Raw genomic sequence first — 21,330 nt, 5'->3', positions numbered from 1 at the left:
ATAATACGAGTAATAACAGTACAAGTAACTGACGCTTACGGAACTCCTACTCGGTGCCAGACTCTACCTGTGTTATCTCTGTTAGTCATCCCAGTGACTCAGTGCGGAAGGTGTGGCTCTCCCCACTTTGAAGATGAAGAAACTGAGGCACAGAAAGGAAAGAGACCTGGCTAGGCCACAGGGCTGGTGAGGGGAAGAGGTGGGGTCCGGGCCATATCTGTCCACCTGGGACCACACCTCCACCTGAGTACCGAGCCCGAGTACAAGGTCTGGCCCTTAGTAAGTGCTCAGTAGAAGTTTGTTGAATGAATGAATAACCCATGACACTGGAAAACAGGGATCATTCATGTTTCCCTGTCCCCTGCACTGAGACCCAGTGCCACGGAGCATGAATGGGCTGTCCAACACAGAAGGTGGCAGACAGTCAGAGCTGCGCCACTGGTCACTGGCTCACATCCTCGATGGTCCAGAGGTTCCAAAGACAGGCCCTGGGTTCAAATGCTGGCTTCATCTTCAGTGCTGTGTGACAAACCATCATATCACCTCTTCCAGCCTCACTCTTGTCACCAGTCAGGTGGGTTGGTAGTACCCACTGCCCACCAATTGTTGGGGCGACAAGCAAAGGACTGGGCACTATGGACGGTCCTGGGGAGACTTCTCCTCCTGACCAATTGTACCCAAAGGGGCCCTGGCATGGAGAGGGCTCATGGCCTTTTCTTCTCTAGTGGGAGTGGAGCGGTCTGACACAGGCCAGGAGGAAGAGCCTGCAGGAGGGGCCCAAACGGGCCACTGTTTTGTGTGTCACGGCCAAGGGCATGCCAGGGGTGATGGAGACAAGCCTGAGAACTGAGTTGGCACACAGCACGAGCCCCGTACATGTCAGTGTGCCTAGCTTTGCTCCTTGCCAGACCTTTCCCGGTGTGATTGCCTGCCCCCATCCCTGGCAGGAGGAAATCAGATTTAGAGGCTAGTGGCTGCGGTTAAACAGGCTGGGGATGGAGGGAGGTGTGTGTGCGGGGGCAGGACAAGGTTTGTGCGTGTGTGGGGAGTGGGCAGGTGGGCAAAGGGCCCAGGAGCCAGCAAGGAGGAGGCTTTCAAGAGCAGGGGAGGGGAGTGTGGATCAGGCAGAAACCAGGAGGACAGGACAAGGTTGTGCTGGGGGAGGGTTCTCCAGCCAGTGCATACCCTCCCAGACCCCCAGGGTGCTCCTACCCCAAGGGAACGAGTGCTTCCGTCCTGGACAGGTCTCAATGGCCCTTGTGGGATCCAGCTCCTGGTTGTCCGGTAGAGGTGGGTCCTGTTACTACCCCATTTCACAGAGGGGAAAGTGAAGCCCAGGGTGTAGGAAGCCTTACAACTGGCCACACAGGGGGCAGTGTGCACCAAGCAGTAGGACTCCCACTCTTGTCAAGGGCTGCGGTTGTCTCTGGGCAGCCAGGAGGGCCATCCATGCTCAGTCATCACCTCTCTCTCCATCAGCAACCCCTACCCCCAGGGCCACCCTATGCAACCTTCGTGCTTCTGTCCCCCAGAGCCTGGGTCTGCACGGGGAAGGAGGTCTACACGGCAGCAAACTTGCGGGGGTGTGGAGGGTAAGCCGCCCGCGCTGGGCCAGCCTGGCGCCGGGGCGCATGGAGGGCCTCAGGGCTGCATTCGCCCAGGGAGGCCCCCGCAGGTAACTCACACCCAACCCCAACTCCAGCCGCCCAAGTTGTCCAGGGCAGGCGGCCTCCTTTCGTTTTCATACAAACAAATCCTGAATTTAAAAGTTGGAGCCGAGAACTACCCAAGGCATAAATATAGCCACCAGCCACAAAGCCGGTGGCCAGCGCTCAGCGGCCCCTCCCCAGCCCCGTGCCTCTGAAGAGGGGTCGCAGAAGTCGGGTCCCAGGGCAGCGGAAGCGTGAGCCTCCGCCCTTCCCGCGGGTCCGTCGTGGGGGCTGGGGTGCCCTTCGGCCTTTGCTCCCCCCCCCCCGAGACGTGAAAGTGAGGGGTGGGCTGAGGGCCCCAGAAAATAGCCCCCCGACGGCGGAGGAGCAGAGCCTGCGTTCTCGCGTCGGGGCGCGACCACCCGGCCTCAGTTTCCCCACTGTGGGCCACGACGGGCGGTGTGGGGTCGGCGCAGCCCCGCAGCTTTGTGCGGCCGCGCAGACAATGGCCCGGCCGAGCCGGGCTCCCCAGCCCCTCTCTTCTCCTCCTTCTCCGCCCTAGTGGCTTTTTTTTTTTTTTTTTGGCAGGCCGGGGAGGGAATTCTGCTCGCGCCCGCGCCCCGCCCCCGCGCGGCTCCCGGGAACCCCTGGCGGAGGCAAACTTGCAAGTTTGCACGGCGCTGGCTGGCTCGCAACTCGCCGGCCAGGCGGGCGGGCGGGAGGGCCGCGGGCGCGCGCGGGCGGGGGCGGGGGGGGCGCGCGCGGGCGGCGGGCGGGGCGGGAGCGCCGGGCGGGGCGGCGGCGCTGCGCCGAGTTCGCGCCCGTCGCGGGCCCCCCGCCGCCCCCCCGCCGGCGCCGCTGCGGTCGGAGCGGGGCGCGGGCGCGCGCGGCGGGGGCGCGGGCGCGGGCGCGCGGCGGCGGCGCGCAGCACAAGTAGTTTACATTGTTGGGCGACTTTTGCAACAACTCGCCGCGCCGCGGCCTCCGCGCGCCGCCGCCGCCCCGCCGCCGCCGGCTCCCGCCGCCCGGGCCCGGCCGGCCGCGCCGGGGGCCGCCGCGCTCGCCGCTGCCCGCCGCGGCCGCCGAGCCGCCGCCGACATGGACACCAAACATTTCCTGCCGCTCGGTGAGTGCTCGCGGGCCGGCGGGCGGCGGGCGGGGGCGCGTTCTCGGCGTGCGCGGGGCGCCCCCCGCCCGGCCTCCGCGGAGTTGGGGCGCCGGGCCCGGGGCGGGGGGCCGGGCAACTTTTACCCGCGCGCTCGGGGCGGGGAGGGTGCGAGGGCGGCGGGCGCCCCCGGCCAGCGCCGGGCCGCCGACTGGGTCGCGGAGCTGGAGGGCGGCGGGCCGCGGCGGGGCCGGAGGGGCGTCAGGTCGGCCGGGACCGGGTTCGTGCCCCCCGGCCTGGCAGCGCCCCGCAGCCCCCGCGCCGGGCTCCAGCGGGCGGCGCAGGGACCGGGCCGGGCGGGCGGAGCAACTTGTGCGCTCGCAGCCTCCCGCCGCCCTGGTATCGGGACGGCTTCCGCGCCGCCGCCCGGCCGCCGAGTCCTGCAGGCCGCCGGCTGGAGCACACGGGACCCTCCTCCCCCAGGGCAGCCCGGGCGCAGTGGACAGGGTCACCGAGGGGCCAGATGACCAGGCACGTCAAACCTGGGAATGCCCCATCCCAGAATTGGGGCCCCTCAGGCTGGCGCACTCGGAGTGTTTTCCCGGGCCTTCTCTGGGGCTGGCCCTACTCTTGGGGGGAGGACGCCCTATAGAGGCACGGAGGGTCAGTTTTCCTGTCCTCCCGCTGCCATCCTGCTCGGTATCTTCATAGCCCCAGAGTGTCCTCCAACTCCCGGCTGGGACCCTCCTGGAAGGAGGAGGGGCCATAGCCAGGCGCCCCCAGTTGTTGCCCACCCTGGGATTTGGGAGCCAGTGAGAGGCAGGGAAGGGGGGAGGCGGTGGGGAGACTTTACAAATGGGTGCTGGGAAGGATATTAATTTGGTGGTGGGGACAGCAGCCAGGCTGTCAGGCTGGGTGAAGGATTTGTCCTGAATGGAAATTAAAACAGCTGATTCTGAATGAAACCCCACGGTCAGTCCCCCCTCCTGTGTGCCCACCCCTCTGGGGTGCAGTTTGGCCACCCGGTTGGTGGTCAGAACCCGGCACAGCTGCAGGGACCTTGGTGAGATTGAGAGCTGGCCCCTAGGGTGTCAGGGCAAGGGCCTGAGCACTGGACACTCATGGAGGGCTTGCTGTAGGGTGACTGGGGTAGGATTTCAAGTTTGTCAAATTGAAGACTCCCTCCCTGACTCTGTGTGATGAAGACCTCAGCAGCCCCTGGTCTTCTTCCCCTAAGCCCCAGGGGTGGGCACTCATGCCCATTTTACAGATAAGAAAACTGTCTTGGAAAGGCCGAGGCCACAGGCTACAAAGTGGTGGATTTGGGATTCAGACCCCCAGCCGGTGGAGCCAGAGTGTGTGGAGCGGGGAAGAAAGCTGAGTTGTTTGTGACTTACTGTCTGGCGTAGTGTGGGGCTGGCGGGCTCCTGTGTGGGCCGACATCTCCTTTTCCCCATTAAAGCTTTGCGTGCACACTCGCACAGACACACACACACATACAGACACATGTGAGCTAGGCTTTCCCAGAGGATCCTTTCTGGAACAAGAATGCTCAGCTCCATCATATCCTCCACCCCCCACACGGCAGGACCCTGATGGGAGCAGAACAGGTCCCTGTCCTTGATGTCCTGGGAGTTGGCACATGTGGGGCCCAGGTTGCAGGGTTCCCATGAAGAAGAGAGGTCGTGCCTATGAGCCACTGCCCCAGGAACCTGCATAGATGCCCCCCTCCACCCCAAGGAGGCTGGAGGGTTCTCCCCAGCTCTGCCGGTGGCCTTTTAGGCAGCCCACGTACCCCAGGCCTGAGCGGAGAGACCTGAGCTCTGATTACATTTTATTTTTTTCTAAGCTTGTGACCAGCACTGAAGTCCAGTGGAGTTGAAGGTCCATTTAAGCGGTTACTTGCCTAAGCCCTTTTGTCAACACAGCCTAATCCCTCCTGGGGGGTGAGTGTCAGAAGGCCTGACTTGTGCAGGAACTGCTGGGAAGGTTCTGCTGCCCCTTGTAGTTGTCTGGCCACTTTCAGAGCCTCGGGCCGAGAGGGCTTGGTGGGCCCCATGGGGCGTGGTGGACTGGGGCACTCGCCCTCACCCGCCCAGAGACTCCCAGCTGCTGCCTGTTGAGCCACCGAGTGAGGGCTGGGGTGAGCCCAAGGTATAGATCTGGAGGCCAAGTGACTTTCCCAAGGCACCACTGCTTCCTGCCCCTGCTGCTTTGGCTGGCCGGTGCCCCCAAACCCTTCAGTGGGCAAGGCCTGTGCTGCTATCAGCCTGGACAGTGGGACTGGACGTTGAGCCTGTAAAGGATATCTGGAGGTCTCAGGCCACACCAGACCCTCTTGGCAGCTAGTGACTCATTTGCCCTGGGAGCGGGTGGCAGTAGCAGAGTAATAGACCCACTGACCACCCTCTGGGGGGCTCTTTGGGACCTGGGTGAGCTTGGAGCCCTGGTGAAGGACTTCTGGTAACATCAGAGCATTTGGGACCCAGAATAGAGCACGTTCTGGGGCCTCCTGAAATAACAGGGTCACGTGACTCTCTGGAGGCTGGGCTGGAGTCCGCCTGCCCAGGCAGCTCTGACTCGCCTGGGCACTGCCGACTGACTGTTGGGGTGTTTGTTTTGGTAAACTCCAGAGGGGGCTCTGTTTGTTGACGGGGAAGTGTCAGGGTGAGAAAAACAGCTCTCAGATGTGGCCTGACTGTGGCCATGGCCTTGCCGGCCTGCATCCTTCCCCAGGGTTGGCTGTTGTGCCTGGGCCCAGCATGCAGCCCTGACCCCCTTTGCCCAGACATGGGTGGGATGAGCTGGGGGCCCCGAGGATGGGCTGAGGAGAGAGGGCCAGGGCCCGGAGCCAGGGTTAGGCGGCTCCACTAGCTCTTCCAGCTGTGCCTGTCCTTCAGGGCCTGCGGGGAGCTGCACCTCCTTCAGGAGGCCTTCTGCCTGCTCTGCCTTGGTACCCACCCCACCCCCTCTGGCTCTGGGGGCAGTTTCGGTTGGTGGTCTTTATTTCCTCTCCTGGGAAAGGAGGCCTAGGGACGGGTAGTTGTGGAATTACTGTGCAAGCACAGAATGGGTGCTCTGGAGTGGGCCCCCTGCCTGGGTGGGGCTGAGTGTGCATGCCCGGGGCTCTGGTATCAGGAGAGGGGCCCCGAGGTAAGCGAGGTGGGACAGACTTTAGCTATACAGAAGGTGGCATGGGGGTGGGGGGGGTTGGGAAAGCCTTAAAACACCTGCCCAGAGCCAGTGGAAGCTTCCTGTAGAGTCTCATGTTCTTGGGCTGTGTGAGCTCTTTCCACAGTTGGCATGTTTCAGGGCCATGGCTCTAGTGGCTAGCAAGGCCTGTCCTTTAGGAAGAGAGGGCTCCTTCCCAGCTTTTGGTCCTGGCTCAGTGGCTCACCCGAGGACACAGCAGAGACCACTGAGCTGGCTCAGGTTGAGACTTCACAAGCTAAGACCTGTCCTTCCCTTCTCCACAGGCTCCAGGTTTGTTGTTCATAGCTACCTTTTGTGGCCAGGGCCTTGAGGTGGCCCATTAACTGGTCTTTTCCATGGGAACTGGCTGCTGGTGGGGCCAAGGATGGGGCAGGGGTGGACTGTGGCTGTTGGGGCTGGCGTGCATTTGGGAATCACCTTCCAGACCTTCGTCCGGATGTTCGTTAAGCAGGTCGATTTCAGGGATGTTGGGGAAGGGTGGGGGAGAGGATGTGCCTCCCCTCGCCTGCCTTGCCTGCAAGCGTTTATACTTTACAAGGTGCAGTTCCAACCGAGCCTCTTCCTCTCCTCCTCGCCCTCCCATTAAGGCCCCTTTGTCACTTGCTTCCCCCACCCACTGTCTCTGGGAGGATGTGGCCGTCCCTGGGGGGACCTCAGGAGCTGTACCTTCCTGGGGGGCAGTGTCCTGTTGCTGGTCAGGCCACCGGGAGTCTAGTCTTCTGTCCTTGCTGCCTGTGTGTGTGGTCTGCCTGTCCTCCTCTCAGAGCCTCTGCTGTCCATCTGTAAAATGGACACATGTCAGGGCTGTCCCAAGGTGCTGGGGAAGGCAGTTGGTTTGTCGTGGGGGCGTGTCTACCTCCTACGCCTGCCCGGGTCAGGACCAGGTCTGGTCAAAGTGTTGGACCAAAATGGGACCCTGGAGAAAGCAGGGATGATGGCTGGTGCCGTCGAGTGTGCATACCAGTTTCGGGAAAGGAGGGCTGCCCTGTGCCCTCCCCTGCTGGGTCCCCTGCACAAACTCTCCCCAAGGCCCTCAGGAGGCAGGTGGGACCAGGGACTCACTTGCACACCCACCCGAGCCTGGTGTGAGCTGTTCTGAGCAGTTGTGCCCCAGCGCCTCCCAGACAGGGAAATTGCACCCTAGAGTTACAAAGCGATTGTCTAGCTCAGCAGCTGAACGTACGTGAAATGGAGCAGAAAGCGGCTTCATAATACTGGCCCAGGCGGTGCAGGGAGAGTGGGAATGCGCACACACATGTGCAGGGCCTGGGTGTGCCCGCTCACACACATGTTCACATTCTCTCCCTCAGCTGGCTCTGGCTACACTGTGCTCCTGCCCCTGCAGCCAGGCCCTGCCTGCAGCTCTGGTTGGCACTGTTTGTTGTATGTCCCTGAGACCCCATGCCACTGTATCCTCTGACTTTGTTTCCCTGTATACCTGTGTCTTTGTGTCCCTGTGACCCTGTGTCCTTGTGTCTGTGTCCTTGTGACCCCATGTTTCTGTGTCTGTGTGTCCGTGACTGTGTCCCATATCCCTGTGACTCAATGTCCCTATGTTTCCATGTCCCTGTGTCCTTCTGACTCCAGGTCCCTGTAACTCTATGTCCTTGTGTCTTTGTGTCCCTGTGACTGTGGCTTTGTGTCCCTGTGTCCCTGTACCCCTTTGTGAGGTGGCTGCTCAGGGCCTGATTTCTCGCCTCCAGATCTAGACAGATCTCTATGGTTCCTGCCTGTTCTGTTTTTCTAAATCTCTCCAACCTGTTCAGGGCCCTGCACTGCCCCTTTGAGGGTGCTGATGGCTCCACCCATTAGGCCCCTGCTGTGTCCCTGGGACTTGATTTTCAGGACCTCAAGGAGGCTTCATGGAGATGGGCCCTTGAGCAGATGGGGAAACTGAGCTTGTCCTGGCCTTTGTGCTGGTGTTGGGTCCCTGGGCAGCTGCCTGCTTTTTTCTGCAAATTGAGTTCCTAGTCTGGGGGCCCTGAGCACCAGCTGAGCAGGACCCATCCCTGGGGTGGGGACATTGTTCCCCCAGCCCTCCTAGCCCTCAGGTAGCATCCTCTGAAACTGCTCGCCTGCCGGGGCCTGGTCTGGTGTGGCCTGGCTTCCTGGGGTCTTGGGCCCTGAGTGTTCTGTTCTGTGGAACTTGGGGATGTGAAGCTTCACTCCGTATGTTCTGTCCTCTTTACCCCTTGAAGGCCATCTGGGGCCTGGAGATCCTTGATCCTTAGCCAGGATTGTCCTGGGCTGGGGGTGGAGTAAGGTGGGGACTATCGATGGGCTGGAAAGCCATGGATTGGGACAGAAGCCAGAGCCTGAGGACCTCTGTGGCCTGGTACCCACCTCCTCACCCCACCAGGGTGTAGCTGTCTACAAACAAATTCCTGAGGGACCTGGTGGGGGTGGGGGTTGGGCAAGGGTGGCCACACTGGGTCTCTAGGGCAGGGTGGGGCCTTGGTTATACTGTGGTCTCCATCCCCAATACACATGCACACTTGTGCGCACACGAACACCCACATGCACATCCGAATGCATACATGCACACACGTACTACACACATGTGAATGCGCACAAATGTGCACACAGAGACACACACACGCATGGGCACATGATCATATAAACACATGAACGCATGCACACAGAGGCATGCATGCATACACACACACATGCTCATGCACCCGTCTAGCCTTCTGGGCTGATCCTGCAGTCTCAACAACCCCTTCCTTAGAGGACCCAGGTTTGCTGCTGGGTTCATTCCACACCACGCCTAGGGCATACCTGTCAGATGCCGGCCTGGTCCTACCATCTCCCAGAGATGGGGTGAGGAGTGGAGGGGTGGAGAAGCTGTCTGTTGGAGCTGGTTCTGATACGGGCTCTGAAGAGGAGGCAGGGTTGCAACAGATGATTGGGGAGGGACCCTCCCAGTGGCAGGGGCAGCGGAGACAAAGGCCAGAGAGGCTCGTGTGGCTGGAGCTGGGAAAGGTAATAGTGTGTGAGAGAACGCTGGAGAGACACATCATCCAGATGAGGTCTTGGTACCAGGTCAGGTGTGTGGGGGCCTGGGGGCTAGGGTGGCTGAGGTCATAGTGATATTCATGGCTGGAATTAGGCCTCCAACTCTGTGCAGAGGGTGGGCTGGAGACAGGCAGGGGCTGAAAGGAGGAGGTTCCCAGGTGGCTTGGAGCCTGATATGGCATGTGCCCCCTTATGCTGCTGGGCCACTCAGCACAGCAGCTAGGGCTGGGGGTGGTGGACTCCCAGTGGCTTCCTGGGGTCAGTCTCGGCCCCTTGGCTGGGCTGGGGATCTCCACCTTCCTTGAGCACGTGTCTGGGAGAGGACCCCCACCCCTGAGCTTGGGCTCTCGTCCTGTCCCCTTCTCCCTTCCAGGCCCTTCTGCCCTTGGCCAGTCCTTGGAGAGATGCTCTCTACCCTGTGCCCCACCCCCCATGTTGATGGAAATGTCCTGGGGCCTCGAGTGCTAGTGGTGTCCATGAGGAGCCTGGGGTCTCTGGGAAAGGTGGTTGAACTGTCTAGAGGTTAGAGGGCTCGAGCCTAAGCCTGGGAATGATATGCCAGGCCCAGAGCCCCAAATGCAGTTGGGAGGACAGGCTGTCCTTGGGGGCAAAGCAGCTGGGCCTGCTGGGGTCAGGGCAGAGAACTGAGTGCCATGGTGGGGGCTAACCTTGGGCTGGGGAATGGGACATTGGGGGACCCTTGGGGTACCAAACCACTCGGTGCCTTTGTGTGAGGCGTTTCCTCAGGTCCTCTACTCGCCCTTGGCTCAAAGTTCCTGAGGCAAGTGGCCCGAGCTCTGTCAGCTGAGGCCAGGCACGCAAAGGGGAGCCCTTGCTTGGCTCCCGGGCTGACCTGAGCCTGGCCCTTGCCTCCCTACCTCCCTGGGCTTGTTTGATCAACAGTGGTGTCAGCTGTGCCTCAGTTTCCCTGACTGTGCCCTGGGTGTGGGGCTGGTGGTGATGGGCCTCAGCAGAGTCTGTGGCTGCTGTCCTGAGTCTGGCGCCTCCAGCACTGAGGGAAGGGAGGGGAGAGCCAGTTGGGCCGGGGCCAGGGCGTGTGTAAACTCTTCGGTGCGTGTGGATAAACCCCGCGGAGTTCAAAGCTGGCCCCGGTGTGGGCTCTGGGTTGTAATGAGGTTACTGATTCAACAGGCTTCCTGGTGCTGCTGCCCAGAACCAGGGAGACTGGGAAGCCCCGGGGAGGGATCTAAGTATCCCATAATTGACCAATTTAGCTTAAGTGTCCACACTGGCCCCAGGCAGAGGTCAGGTGGTGACAGGCCCAGGTGGCCACAGTCGCTGTGCTGCCTTGTCCAAAGCCCTCTGGAGCAGTTGGGTCTGGCTGGCCCTGTGCCTCCGCCCGGGACTCCTGCCCCCCTCGCCCTCTCCGCTGTCTACGGGATCAGCCCTAAAGCCGTGTCTGTCCCAGAAGCCTGCTGGCTCTCCCCGGCAAGAATCAGCGACTGTACTCAGTCATTCATGCGGTAGGGAGTGCAGGGCGTTGGGTACGGTTTTAGGCTTGGGGCTGGGCTGCCTGGGGTCCAGCCCTGGCGTCAGATCTGCTGGCCTCTTGCTGTCTCCTCATGGGCAGTCGTGCTGCTCGTGGGGACACGTGAGGATGAGCTGACTTTGCACGTGGAGGGCTCAGGCTGGCCTGGGAGAACAGGTGCGTGGTCACTGTGGGCTTGAGACGTGCCAGGCGCCGACCCCGTCTTCTCTCATTTCTGAGGCTTCCTGAGGGCAGAGCCGGGCTGGTGCAGCCCTGCAGCAGCCAGCACGGGTGTCCAGGAAATGGAGAAGACCCCACGACTGACTAGTGCAGCCCCTGCTCTCCAGCAAAGCCAGATTTCATGGCCGGGGCACCTGCCTTGCTGCCAGCTTGCCCCTCAGGCAGGGCCGAGCATGGGCAGCACTGGTCAGAGGTGGCTTTAGGGGTGGCCCTGTGCTGAGCTGTCTTATGCCCAACTGCCTGTGTGGACAGACCCACAAGGTGGGGGACTGTTATGCCCATGTTTCAGACGCGGGCAGGTTGAATGATGTGCCCAAGGTGCCCTTGCTGGTAACGACCTAGAATGCCAACCCGGGGGGTTGAGCCGCAGTGGGTGTTCTTGAAACAGGCGGCACCTACCCTGCACCCCCTGAGACCCAGTTTTGTTCAGAGTGGCTTTGGGGTGCCCTCAGCTGAGGCTGTTGCTGCTGCTTCTGGGAGTGGTTTGTGCCTTTGAGCTCTGGGAGGTCCCCTGAGCCCCCTTGCCCTGCCCTGTTCCCGTGGGCAGGCAGTCACCCTCTCCCAAGCAGGGGTGCAGCTTGGGGCTGGGGTAGGAGTTGCAGGCCTGCCCTCCGACCAGCTTGTAGTGGGCCTGGCATGTCCCTTCTCTCTGGGCCTCAGTTTCCCTGGGGCCCTCTAACTGCTGGAGCGTCTGCCCTTCCCTCCTGGCACCTTGGCCTTGTTCCCATGAGCTGGTGGCTGTCTGTTGGGGTGGCACAGTTGGGGACCTGTTCTTTAGGAATGGCTCTCTTGCCTCCTCTGTTGACAGTGCAGGGCCTGGGCTGGGGGGATCGGTCCCTGAGGGCTAGGAAGCCACAGGCTCTGAGTTGGCTGGGGTGGAATGTGTGGTCACTCCAGGTAGGCCTGGTTTTGCTTTGAACTAAGAGTGTTATGGAGAGACACTTTGAGGGTGAGCAGTGTGTAATTGGGGTAATAGTGAACCTCATTTATGAGGCCTGGGCTGAGCAGGGGGCAGTGGGGCCATGCTGGCCACCACCCAAGGCCCCTTTCTTCTTGGTTTCTGACCTCCTATGCTAGAACTCCTCATGACCCTCACTTCCTCCCAGGTGGAGGCCAGGTTTCTGTTCATTGTCACGTGGACCCATAGCCTCTCCTGCCATATCAAGCACCACTCACTCTTCTCCTTGGCTTTCTCATGTTTAAAACTTGATGGTAAAAGAGGCTGCCCTGTGTGATGAATGACTGCCAGCTCGGAGTTGGGGGCTCTGTGGCCCTGAGCCAGCGGATTCACCTATCTGGGCCTCAGTTGCCTCACCTGTAAACTGCCTGGGAATTCAGGGAGGCTTTAAAGAGGAGGTGGTGTTGTAGGTGGGTTTTAAGGGATGAATAGGAGTTTGTTGGGTGGACTGTGGAAAGGGAATCAGGCAGAGGGAATGGGTGGACCCTTCCGAGGGAGTTCTGGCCCCAACCAAGGGTATGGAGAGGGAATGTCCACGTGGCCACGGGTAGGGGTCCTTCCTGGAAGATTTCAGAAGGATCTATTTGACTGCATGGCCAAGCTCCTCCCCTTGCTGGCTAGGTTATAGGTCTATGCTGGTGAGGAAACATGAGCATGGGGGTGTGGTCAGCTGGTCTAGGAATAATTAACTGTGGGAGGAGATGGGGCTGGGAGTGGGCCTGGCTGCGACCTAGAGCCCCCCTGAGTTGGCCCCTGCTGGCCTGATGTCCCCCCTATTTCCTGGGCCCTAGAATGTCCCAGTCTAGAGCGTCACCCACGCTGGCCCACCTTGCATTGTTACACCAGCTTGGATCCCCAGCTCCTGGGGTGAGTGCCATTGTCGGGCCCCTCCACTACCCCGTCTGTCCCCACATCCCATGGTTCATCCCCTCAGTTCCCCCTGCCCCTCTCCCATGGGCAGCTGTAGGCGTCATTTGCCCAGGTGTCTCCTGTGTGTGCTGGTCTCTCTGATGGCTTGTCACCCCCTCCCTGCCAGGATTGAAGAAAACAGTTCTGATTGGGGGCAGAGTCCAGGGAGGTGTGGAGCTGCCCCCGCCCCACCCCTGCTCCTGGACTTTCTGCCCAGGATCAAGGTCGGGAGGAGGACTGGGAGGTGGGGCCTGAGGCATTGGGTGCCTGGCCACTCAGACGTGGTGAGGTGGGCCACGGTTGGGGGCAGGGCAGCACTGGCTGTGACATTCCTGGGCCCAGCTGGAGGGGTAGGGATGGCCCGGAGGGGAGCAGGGCCTTTCCTCTTCCCTCTTCTCTCCCTGGGCACTAGCCTACCTCCCCCCAAGGCTTGGATCCCAGGAACCTCCCCCACAAGAGGCCGACCCCTCCAGGTGCTGGACCAAGGGGGTGGCTGCTCAGGGCCCCTGCCTGTCCCATCGGCTCTGCCTCATGACCTTTGTGACTTCTCATTCTTTATCTCGGTTTCCTCATTTGTAAAATGGAAGACAGGGTGCCGGCCGAATATGAGGTGGGGGAGGCATTGCTGGGTGCTGCTGCTCCCTGCAGGACCCTGCGCATTGCTCAGCAGTGTGGGGCCCAGGACCTCAGCCCTGCTCACTGACAGGGCTGGCTCGGAGGTCCCGTTTGCTGAACCCACAGCACCAGGTGCAGCACCAGCCCTGTGAAATGTTTGCTGAATGAATTTACATTATCTGAAGATTCCCCTGCAAACTCCATTTCAGAAATGTTGTGAGGGTGAGCCCACCCCTTGCAAAGATGACTTTTAAAATTGCCATATGACTTGAATCACCCTTCTGGGGGTGTGGCCCAGCTTTCAAGGGAGGAAAGTCCTCTTGATTCCTGGCTCTGATTCCTGGGATGAAGGGCTGGGACTCTCCGCTAGGGGATGCCCTGGGCCGGTGCTCGATGCTTGGGGTCCTGGGAGCCCTCAGGGAGCCTGCAGTCGGGGCTGTGACCTTGTGTGTTCCTGTCAATGGGGTGAGCCCTTTACCTTCTGCCCTGCTTGCTTTAGACACACACATCATCTGCTGCTGGATAGAACTTGGTTTCCTTGGACTCACTGCCCAGGTGCAGAGGGGGTGGACCCTCAGCTATAAATGATTGTGTGTTGGGACCTGGTTTCCTTCCTCTGCTGCTAGGCACCTGCTTTTGGGTGGGTGGGTGGGTAGGGGAACCAAGGCCTGGCTGAAATTTCAGAGTACACCTCTTACCTTGACAGCCGTCCATTCATCCATCTGTCCATCTGGCTAGCTGTCTGTCCACACATGTCTGGCTCCTGCTGGCAGCTCGGGAGGCAGAGTTGGGTGAGGCCCAGCCCCCCAAGGGATGAGCGATGCTTGGGGTCAGACAGTGTGTCGCCTTGGACCAGATTTTTAAAACCTTCCTGGGCCTCAGCTTTCTTGTCTGTAAAGTGGGCTGGTTATGTGCGTCAGGGCAGGTCACTCATAGTGAGTGTGGAGCTGAGGTTGACTAATGTGATGTCATTCCTGCCCCTGTCTGGGGGAAGAGATGGTGTGAGGGTAGTGGTGGGAGGATGTCCTGGAAGCAGACGGGGCACAGAAGGAGTGATGACAGCTTGCCCTGGTGTTCTGTGGCTTGGGCCCTGTGAATTGGGTCACAGAGGATGCATAGGAGTTCTCCTAGGAGAAGTCAGTTTCAGCATCCTCAGACCTATGTGTTTTGTCAGAGACATTCTGGGCAGGGCTCCTTGAATCTACCTGTGTGGCTGCAGCAGAGCCAGTGCGGGGGAAGGTAGAATGGAATCAGAGAGTGAGGAGAAGGTTCTGGATCTTCAGCTCCCAGGGAAGGGGTGTTGAGCTGTTGGAGGGTCCTGGGCTGGGGAGGGAGTATCTGGCCTGTGCTTGGTAGGAGGCTCTGCTGCTGTGTGAGAAGTGGAGGCCGGAGGGCAGGGTCAGGGAGGGGTCCCAGTACTTTTGGCCTGAGCACCTGGGAAGACTATGTGCCTTTTACCAAACGAGGCAAACAGTAGCGAGCAGGTCTGGGGGGGACAATCAGGACTAAGGTGTGGGATAAGTGTGATACCATAGGGAAAAGTGGGGTGGGCAGCTGTTGAGAGGGGCTGGAGTTCGGGGAAGAGACCTGTGCTGTGAGGTGATGTCCCCCAGGTGGCAGGGATGGTCCCAGAGAGCTGAGGCGGTAGCGGGCCGGGTATGGACTCTGTGAGAGGAATCTTCCAGGCTGTCTGGGCAAGGGGCTGTTGTGAGCCAAGCTTTGGAGGCAGGACCCCCACCCCAGCTTCCCCTTTCATTTCTCAGGGTCTTTTGTGATGGGGCCACCGGCCTTGCCCTTGCTGCTGGGCAGAATCGTGCCTGCTGTCCTGGTGGGTCTGTGGCCACAAAGCAGCAGCCGATAGTAGCAGCTCAGAGGACCAGGAAGAAGCCAGCAGCAGGGTGGCACCCCGGCCTCACCCTTAGGAGGAGGGGTGGTCCTTGTCTCCCTGTGTGGTGTGGGGGGGTGCCCTCTGCCCCCGACCCAGCGTCTCAGCCCTTTGATGATCTGTTGAAAGTGAGTGAGGTTATCCCCTGTGCTGTGACTGGGACACACGGAGTGGGTGTGCCATGCCCGAGATCATGTGGCTAGAGACTGTCCCTCTCCCAGAACCGGTGTGGCCACACCAGGAGGGCTGGCTCGTGCACTTGGGAAATGGGAGGCCCATCCTGGGTCCCTGCCACCTGGACCCCGGCAGCAGGGCAGTAGGAGCACCTATCTTGGGCTAACGCGGCCTGGTCTAGGTGCTGGCTCCTGACAGCCCAGTGCCCAGGGTTACAGGAGATGCTGCACCAAGTGTGAGCACGGCCTTGGCGTTGGTGGATGTGTGCAGCTCTGGCCCTGCCTCCTTGTGTCCCTGCACGTCAGCTTCCCCCGGGCCTCTCTGAGCCTCTGTCCTTGGCCTGGAAGGGTGGGCACCTATGCAGGCACAGCCCCAGCCTGGGACTGGTCAGCACTGGGCATGCGATCCCTGCCGACTTATTTCTGGCTCCCCATGGCTGGCGTGGCTGGGTTATAAAAGGAACATGTGTGGTGCTCAGAGGGCCTCCTCTTGTCAGGGCGTGACCTGATCCTCCTGGCTGTAGGAGTGCAGGAGCTCTGGTTCCAGGGTGACCGGCTCCCAGCCCAGGTGGTGACCCAGTCTCCCTGAAATGGCTGGTGCTGCCCCCAGTCCCAGGGTCAGGGTGGGTCACAACTCCGGGTGCTGCTGCTGGCCACAATTCGTGGGAGAGGTGTGCTCCCCGTGGCGTCTGCCCAGCTGCATTGGGCAGTCTGGGTGTGGGTGGCCTCCTTGCGAGAAGCCTGTTGCTGAGACTTATCTACTTGTGGACATTATTGAGTCTCCTGTGTGGGGCAGCAGGGACACACTGGTGGCCGGCTGATGGAGTGGGGGAGGGTATGGCTCTGGGAGCCCCGCTGGCCCTGGATGGGGCTGATAAGCTGCAGAGCTTGTTATCAGAGGGGGCAGCCAGCCCCCCCCCCCCCCCCCCAACTCCGGCCCTGCACTGACCTGGCCCTGTGCTCTGCCTGGCCCTGTAAGGGTAGGGGCAGGCAGATCACAGCCTTGCGGGAGCAAGCGGGCCTTTTGCAGACCTGGGTGTTTCGTGGGGCACCAGGGCAAGGAGATCCCTGTAGGGTGCTGGGATGGCCCTCCCTGGCCTCCCTCCCTGGCTTACTCTGGGCCCTCTTGGTGGCTGCCTCCCCCTAGCCCCCATTTCTGAGAACAAAGAGATGATGTTGTCGCCACCTGGCTGTCTGGACTCCTTACTTGGTGCTTGGTGGCCTATGCTGGCCAGAACCTGGGACTCCAAGCTGGGATCTGAGTCACTAGCCCATGTACCTGTGTTGGGTTGGCTGCTGGAGCTGCTGACCTGTGGCTTGATCCCCAGGACCTGGAAGTCAAGGAGCTCAGGGTCTGTCCTCTTATCCTGTGCTCCCATCCTTGCGAACACCCACCTTATGCTCTCTGGCCAGCTGAGGTCTGTGCTGGAGGGCACTGGGCAGAAAGGCCAGAGGGCCTCTTCCTCCCCAGACCCTCCTCAGGGACCTGGAGCCAAAACAATGCAGGGTGAAGGGACTGGGCAGGGCCACTCCTGTGGCCTGGGTCAAGAGCTGGAGTGAGAGAGAGAGGGAGGGAGGGAGGGAGGGGGAGAGAGAGAGAGAGAGAGAGAGTGTGTGTATGTGTGTGTGTGTTAGCGTGTGAGCCTGGGTATGTGAGAGGGTATGTGTGTGTGAGATGTGTGAGCCTGTGTGCCTGGGTGTCTGTCTACGTGTGTGCTCCCAGTGCCCCTCACCTGCTGCCCGCACAGGCAGGTCCAGGTGCGAGGTGGGCCCGCTGTCCTTGTGGGTGGCCCCCTCAGTCAGCTAGTGCCCTGAGGAGCAGGAGCCCAGACCAAGGGGCAGCACTGGCGAGCGCATGGGCAGGCCCGGCCTGGTGTGTGCAGGGAGGTGCAGGTGGGTCAGCCAGGTGCTGTTAGAAGCGGTGGGGCTGGGAGGCGGGTGGTCTGTACAAGGGACTGCGGTTTTCTCCCGAGGGCTGGAGAATGGAGAGTGCTGAGTACAGAGGTGTGCTCTAGAAAGATCTTGGGCTGTTGTGCGGAGGGTGGTTTGGGGTCGACAGTGCTGGGCCAGACCAATGATATCATCCCCAGACCTCCCTGGTCAGTCCTCCAGAGTCCACCCAGTTCTCAGGGAGTGGCCAAGGGGGTGGTGAATGTTAAGAGTCAGTGGTGGGCCAGGGGGTTCATCCATGGCCTGCATCCTAGGGCTCCAGGCCTAGGCTGTGGCAGGCATCACTCATCGTTTGCAGCACTCAGATTTTCTCCCAGCAAGTGCTCTCGGAGACTCAAAACAGTTGATGAGCAGCACCAGGCAGGTGCCTTACTAATGCAGCCAGCAGAGGAGAACCCACACACTGCCAGGGACGGGGCGGCAATTGGATGCGTGAGCTGTGCTCTGGCCCAGTCGGTCCTCCCCTGCCCTCTGGCTGGGGCGTCTCAGCTCCAGGATCAGATCATGCTCTTCTGTGGAGTCCTGTACCTTAAGAGAACGAGCCAGGGTCAGTCATGCACACTTTAGCACGAGTAAGCCTAGTGCCAATCCTGGAAGGCCCAACAGGAAAGGATAGGAAGGAAGGCTTCCTGTAATTGTGTAGATGAGGAAATTGAGGTCTGAGCTGCCCGGCGAGCTGGGGCGAGCTGGGAGCCAGGCTCGGTCTCTTATTCCCCTGTAGGGCTCTTCTCTCCTGATTGCCCACCTTGGGGCATCTGGCAGAGAGAGGCGTGTGGCAGTTCCAACATGGGGCACTCCTCCTGTGGTAGGCTGGTGGTGCCAGGAGAGGGTGCTCAGCTCCTTGCCCAAGGTTACACAGCTGGTGACTGGCACAGCTGGGATTTGAACCTGGTTCTCAGATTCCTCTTTGAGGTGCCTCTTGCCCTGGGCCTTGGGTTTGAGGTTGAAGTCCTGGTAGCAGCTAGAAGTTGGTGGGGCGGGGACATTCGTCATCTGGGAGGCACCAGAGCTGAGCCTGCCCTGTGGGGCCAGGAGATGCCTTGTTTCCTACACAAACAACCAGGGCGGCTGGAGCAATTTTATTTTTATTTCCTATTTTTACTTCCCTGTTGGCTCTTTTTAGTAACTGTGGGTCAGAGAGGCCCCCGCCCTCCAGTCTCCACCAGGCTTCCTGGCCTGGCTCTGGGCCCTTGGAGAAGGCAAGTGTGTGTGTGACCCTGGGTAGGGGAGGACCTGGCATACACCTGGTGACGGGGAGCTCACTCTCTGGCCGGGTAATTCTGTGGGGCAGCCCTTTCTCATCCCTTGGGACCAGACCTGGGGAGCAGGTGGTGGCAGTGGGTGTGCCCTGGTACATGACTCAATTTCCTCACACCCCTACTGTGGTTTGAGGCTGGACGTTTAAGTTTGGGGTGGCCATGATAGAGGAGAAAGGGTGACCGGTGTGGGCGTATGCACTGGGTGGGGTGGGCCGGGCCGTAGACGTGCAGGTAAATAAACCATGGTGTTCCTGCCTCAGATGTGTTGAGCAGGGTGTGGCGAGGGCAGGGCCACCTTTCTCACACCGTGTGCACCGTGGGTCCTGGTCTGACCCACTGAGGCCATGTTGCGGGGTCAGTGAAACCCACCCCTGAGGGGGTTGTTGGCACATCTGGCCAGCTGAGGTCTTTCCAGGGTGGGTGCTGCTGGCTGTGGGGGATGTAAAGACCTAGGTTGGAGGGGCATCTCCCCCAGGGCTCATGACCTCGCCTTGGGTGAGGGGACCCTTGCCTGCCTGTGTGAGCACAGATGGGCCTTGTACTGGCATTTGGTGGGTAGGGGTCCAGAACTGTGAGATCAGCTGGGGAGAGTGCTGGGCCCTCGGTGGTGCCCAGGCTTGAGTGGAGTGCCAGCCTTGCCAAGCCCGCTGCACTTCCTTACACATGAGGATCAGGTTCAGAGAGGCCAAGCATATCCAGAGAACCACACAGCTTGGGGGTGTGGGGTGGCTGATGCCATACCCTTTCCCTGTGTTCCACAGACAAGGAAACTGAGGCACAGAGAGCTGGGGCACTGCTGCCAAGGCCCCATAGGTGGCTGGGCCTTGGAGCTTGAGCTTTGGACTCTGCATTGAGCTGCCGTTCCAGGCCTTCAGTGGGGAGGGGCTGGCGGACACCAGGCAGCCAGTGGATCCTGGACTTGGTCCTGCTGAGCCTCACTGGTACCCGGCACCCTCTGCCAGCCTGGAGGTGCTGAGTGGGCTTCCCAGGTATAGCCCACGGCCCCTGGTTTCTCCATGGCTGACATTGCTGTGCCCAGGCCTGCCTGGGGGCTTGGGGGAATTTGCCCTAAGGGGAGAGTGGAGAGCTGAGGGGGCACCCACCCAGCTTCCCTGCTATCCCTTTCTGCCCTGGATGGCTTCGCCCGGAGGCAGGGGCCCTTGTCCTGCTGCCAGGGCCTTTCTTCCCAGCATGAGCGATGTGGGTGGCGAGGTCATGGCAGTGCCCAGCGGTGCACGCACGTGTGGTACCGGGATTGTCGGTAATCCCTTGATTAGAGGCTAGGAAACCAAATCCCACGGCGAGGCAGGTGGGGGGGGCACCTCCTCCTTGGAGAGGCCTCAGAGACTGGGATTTCCACTTGCCCTGCCCTTGGGAAGTGGCATAGGCAGAGGGCATCTGGCTACTAGGGCCACCTTGTCACGTCTGGAGGGGGGATTTTTCCTTGGAGCCTGGGAAGCTGTCTTTGGACTGGGTGGCCCTGTGTGCTGGGGCAGCAGGACTCATGCTCAGTTCAGGCCATCACTCAGCCCTTTGCACTTGGGTAACTTGGGGGAGCATGTCTTCTCTGTGCCTAGACTTTGTGATCTGTGAATTTGGGTGATGGCCCTTGCTTCTAGGGTGGCTGTGAAGGTGAACTTAAGTAGGGCCAAACCTTCAGTTCATGCCCAGGAGCGGGGAAGAGCTGTGGCTGGGGGTGCTTCTGAACCTCAGTCTCCTCATCTGTAGGGTGGGGAGAGGAATTTCTTGCTCTGGTGCCAGGGGCCCCGGGAAGGATTGCCTGTCACACTCTGCGGCACGTGGAATGTGGGAGCACACAGTGCTGAGAACCTGGGGGGGATGTGAATGTCCTGGCCCAGATTCTGCTCTTCTGGGAGGAAGTGTTCCCCTGGGAGGCTGGTTTCAGGGGCATCTGGTTGCAGAACCATCCTGGGGCACAGGAATTTCCCAGGCTAGGAGGCGACATCCACCACCAGGTGCGGCCTTGACACAGACTTGGGGATTAAGTTCCCTGTTTTGTCTCCACTCCACTGACATTTCCCTGCTTAGTTTCCCAGGAAAGGGCCTGTATCCAGGTGCCTGGCTACTTGGTGGGTGGGCTCTGTTGTGGACCCTGGGTCCTCGGAGACCTGCCTCCCAACCCCAGCGAGTGTGGCAGCGAGCCGAGGAATGGTGTGACTCTGGGTTTGCCTCTTCTTCAAGCAAAGAGGATCTTTCGTAACTGTGGGAAAGAGCATTTCCTCCCGAAGTTGGGTGGGGGTGGGGGCTTGGTCAGCACATGTGATGTCCTGGCGCCCTCCTGCCTGTGATGCTCACAGGCCCATTGCCAAGGTTGGGTGGGCATGCCTGGCCATCCCTCCCCCCAGACCTGGCAGTCCCCGGGGAGGGGGGAGGGCCCACTGGTTGCGTTGGAGCCCTGAGAGGTCCTGGCAGCGGTGCTGTGTGTCCTCACCGTGAGCCTTTGCTCCCTGTGCTTGCCCTGCCCTGCTCTTCTTGGTCCCTGCAGCCCAATTCCAGGGTCTCCTCCCCCTTGAAGCCAAGAGTCTGCTTCACTGCCCTCTGCGGGTCCCCATTGTCCCACATCTGCTCCATGGCCCAGGAGGGGATCCCACTAAGCTTGTCTAAGTCCATCCAGTCCTGGCCTCGACCTTCATTTCCCCAACCCCAAGGGGGTCCCTTCTGGTGCTGATGAGTGAGGATGTTGTGGTATTTGGTCCTGGGGAGGGGACAGTGGGCTTGGAGGGGGCAGGAGCTGGTGCACCCAGCTGGGGTCTAGCCTGGCATGCAGTGGTGCTCGGCAGGGACCTTGGGGCCAGCGGGCCTGGCTTTGTGCCTGCTCTGCAGGAAGGGGCTGTGATTTGGGCCCGCCC

General features: G+C 60.8%; 1 protein-coding gene across 1 annotated transcript in view; it reads left to right on the top strand.

The window, feature by feature from the left end:
* The first annotated feature begins 2,697 nt into the window (after nt 1-2,697).
* Nucleotides 2,698-21,330, top strand: part of RXRA (retinoid X receptor alpha) — a 92,243-nt gene continuing 73,610 nt past the window's right edge. Inside the window, exon 1 of the mRNA XM_087822966.1 lies at nt 2,698-2,775. Within this exon, the coding sequence (XP_087679092.1) occupies nt 2,748-2,775 (28 nt within the window). The 5' untranslated portion in view covers nt 2,698-2,747. The remainder of the gene's footprint in view (nt 2,776-21,330) is intronic.

The sequence above is a fragment of the Miniopterus natalensis genome, chromosome 12 (assembly GCF_054644295.1).
Source record: "Miniopterus natalensis isolate mMinNat1 chromosome 12, mMinNat1.hap1, whole genome shotgun sequence".
NCBI classification, from domain to species: domain Eukaryota; kingdom Metazoa; phylum Chordata; class Mammalia; order Chiroptera; family Miniopteridae; genus Miniopterus; species Miniopterus natalensis.
Note: the sequence above shows the minus strand (reverse complement) of the source record. Positions and strands in the feature narration are given on the sequence as shown.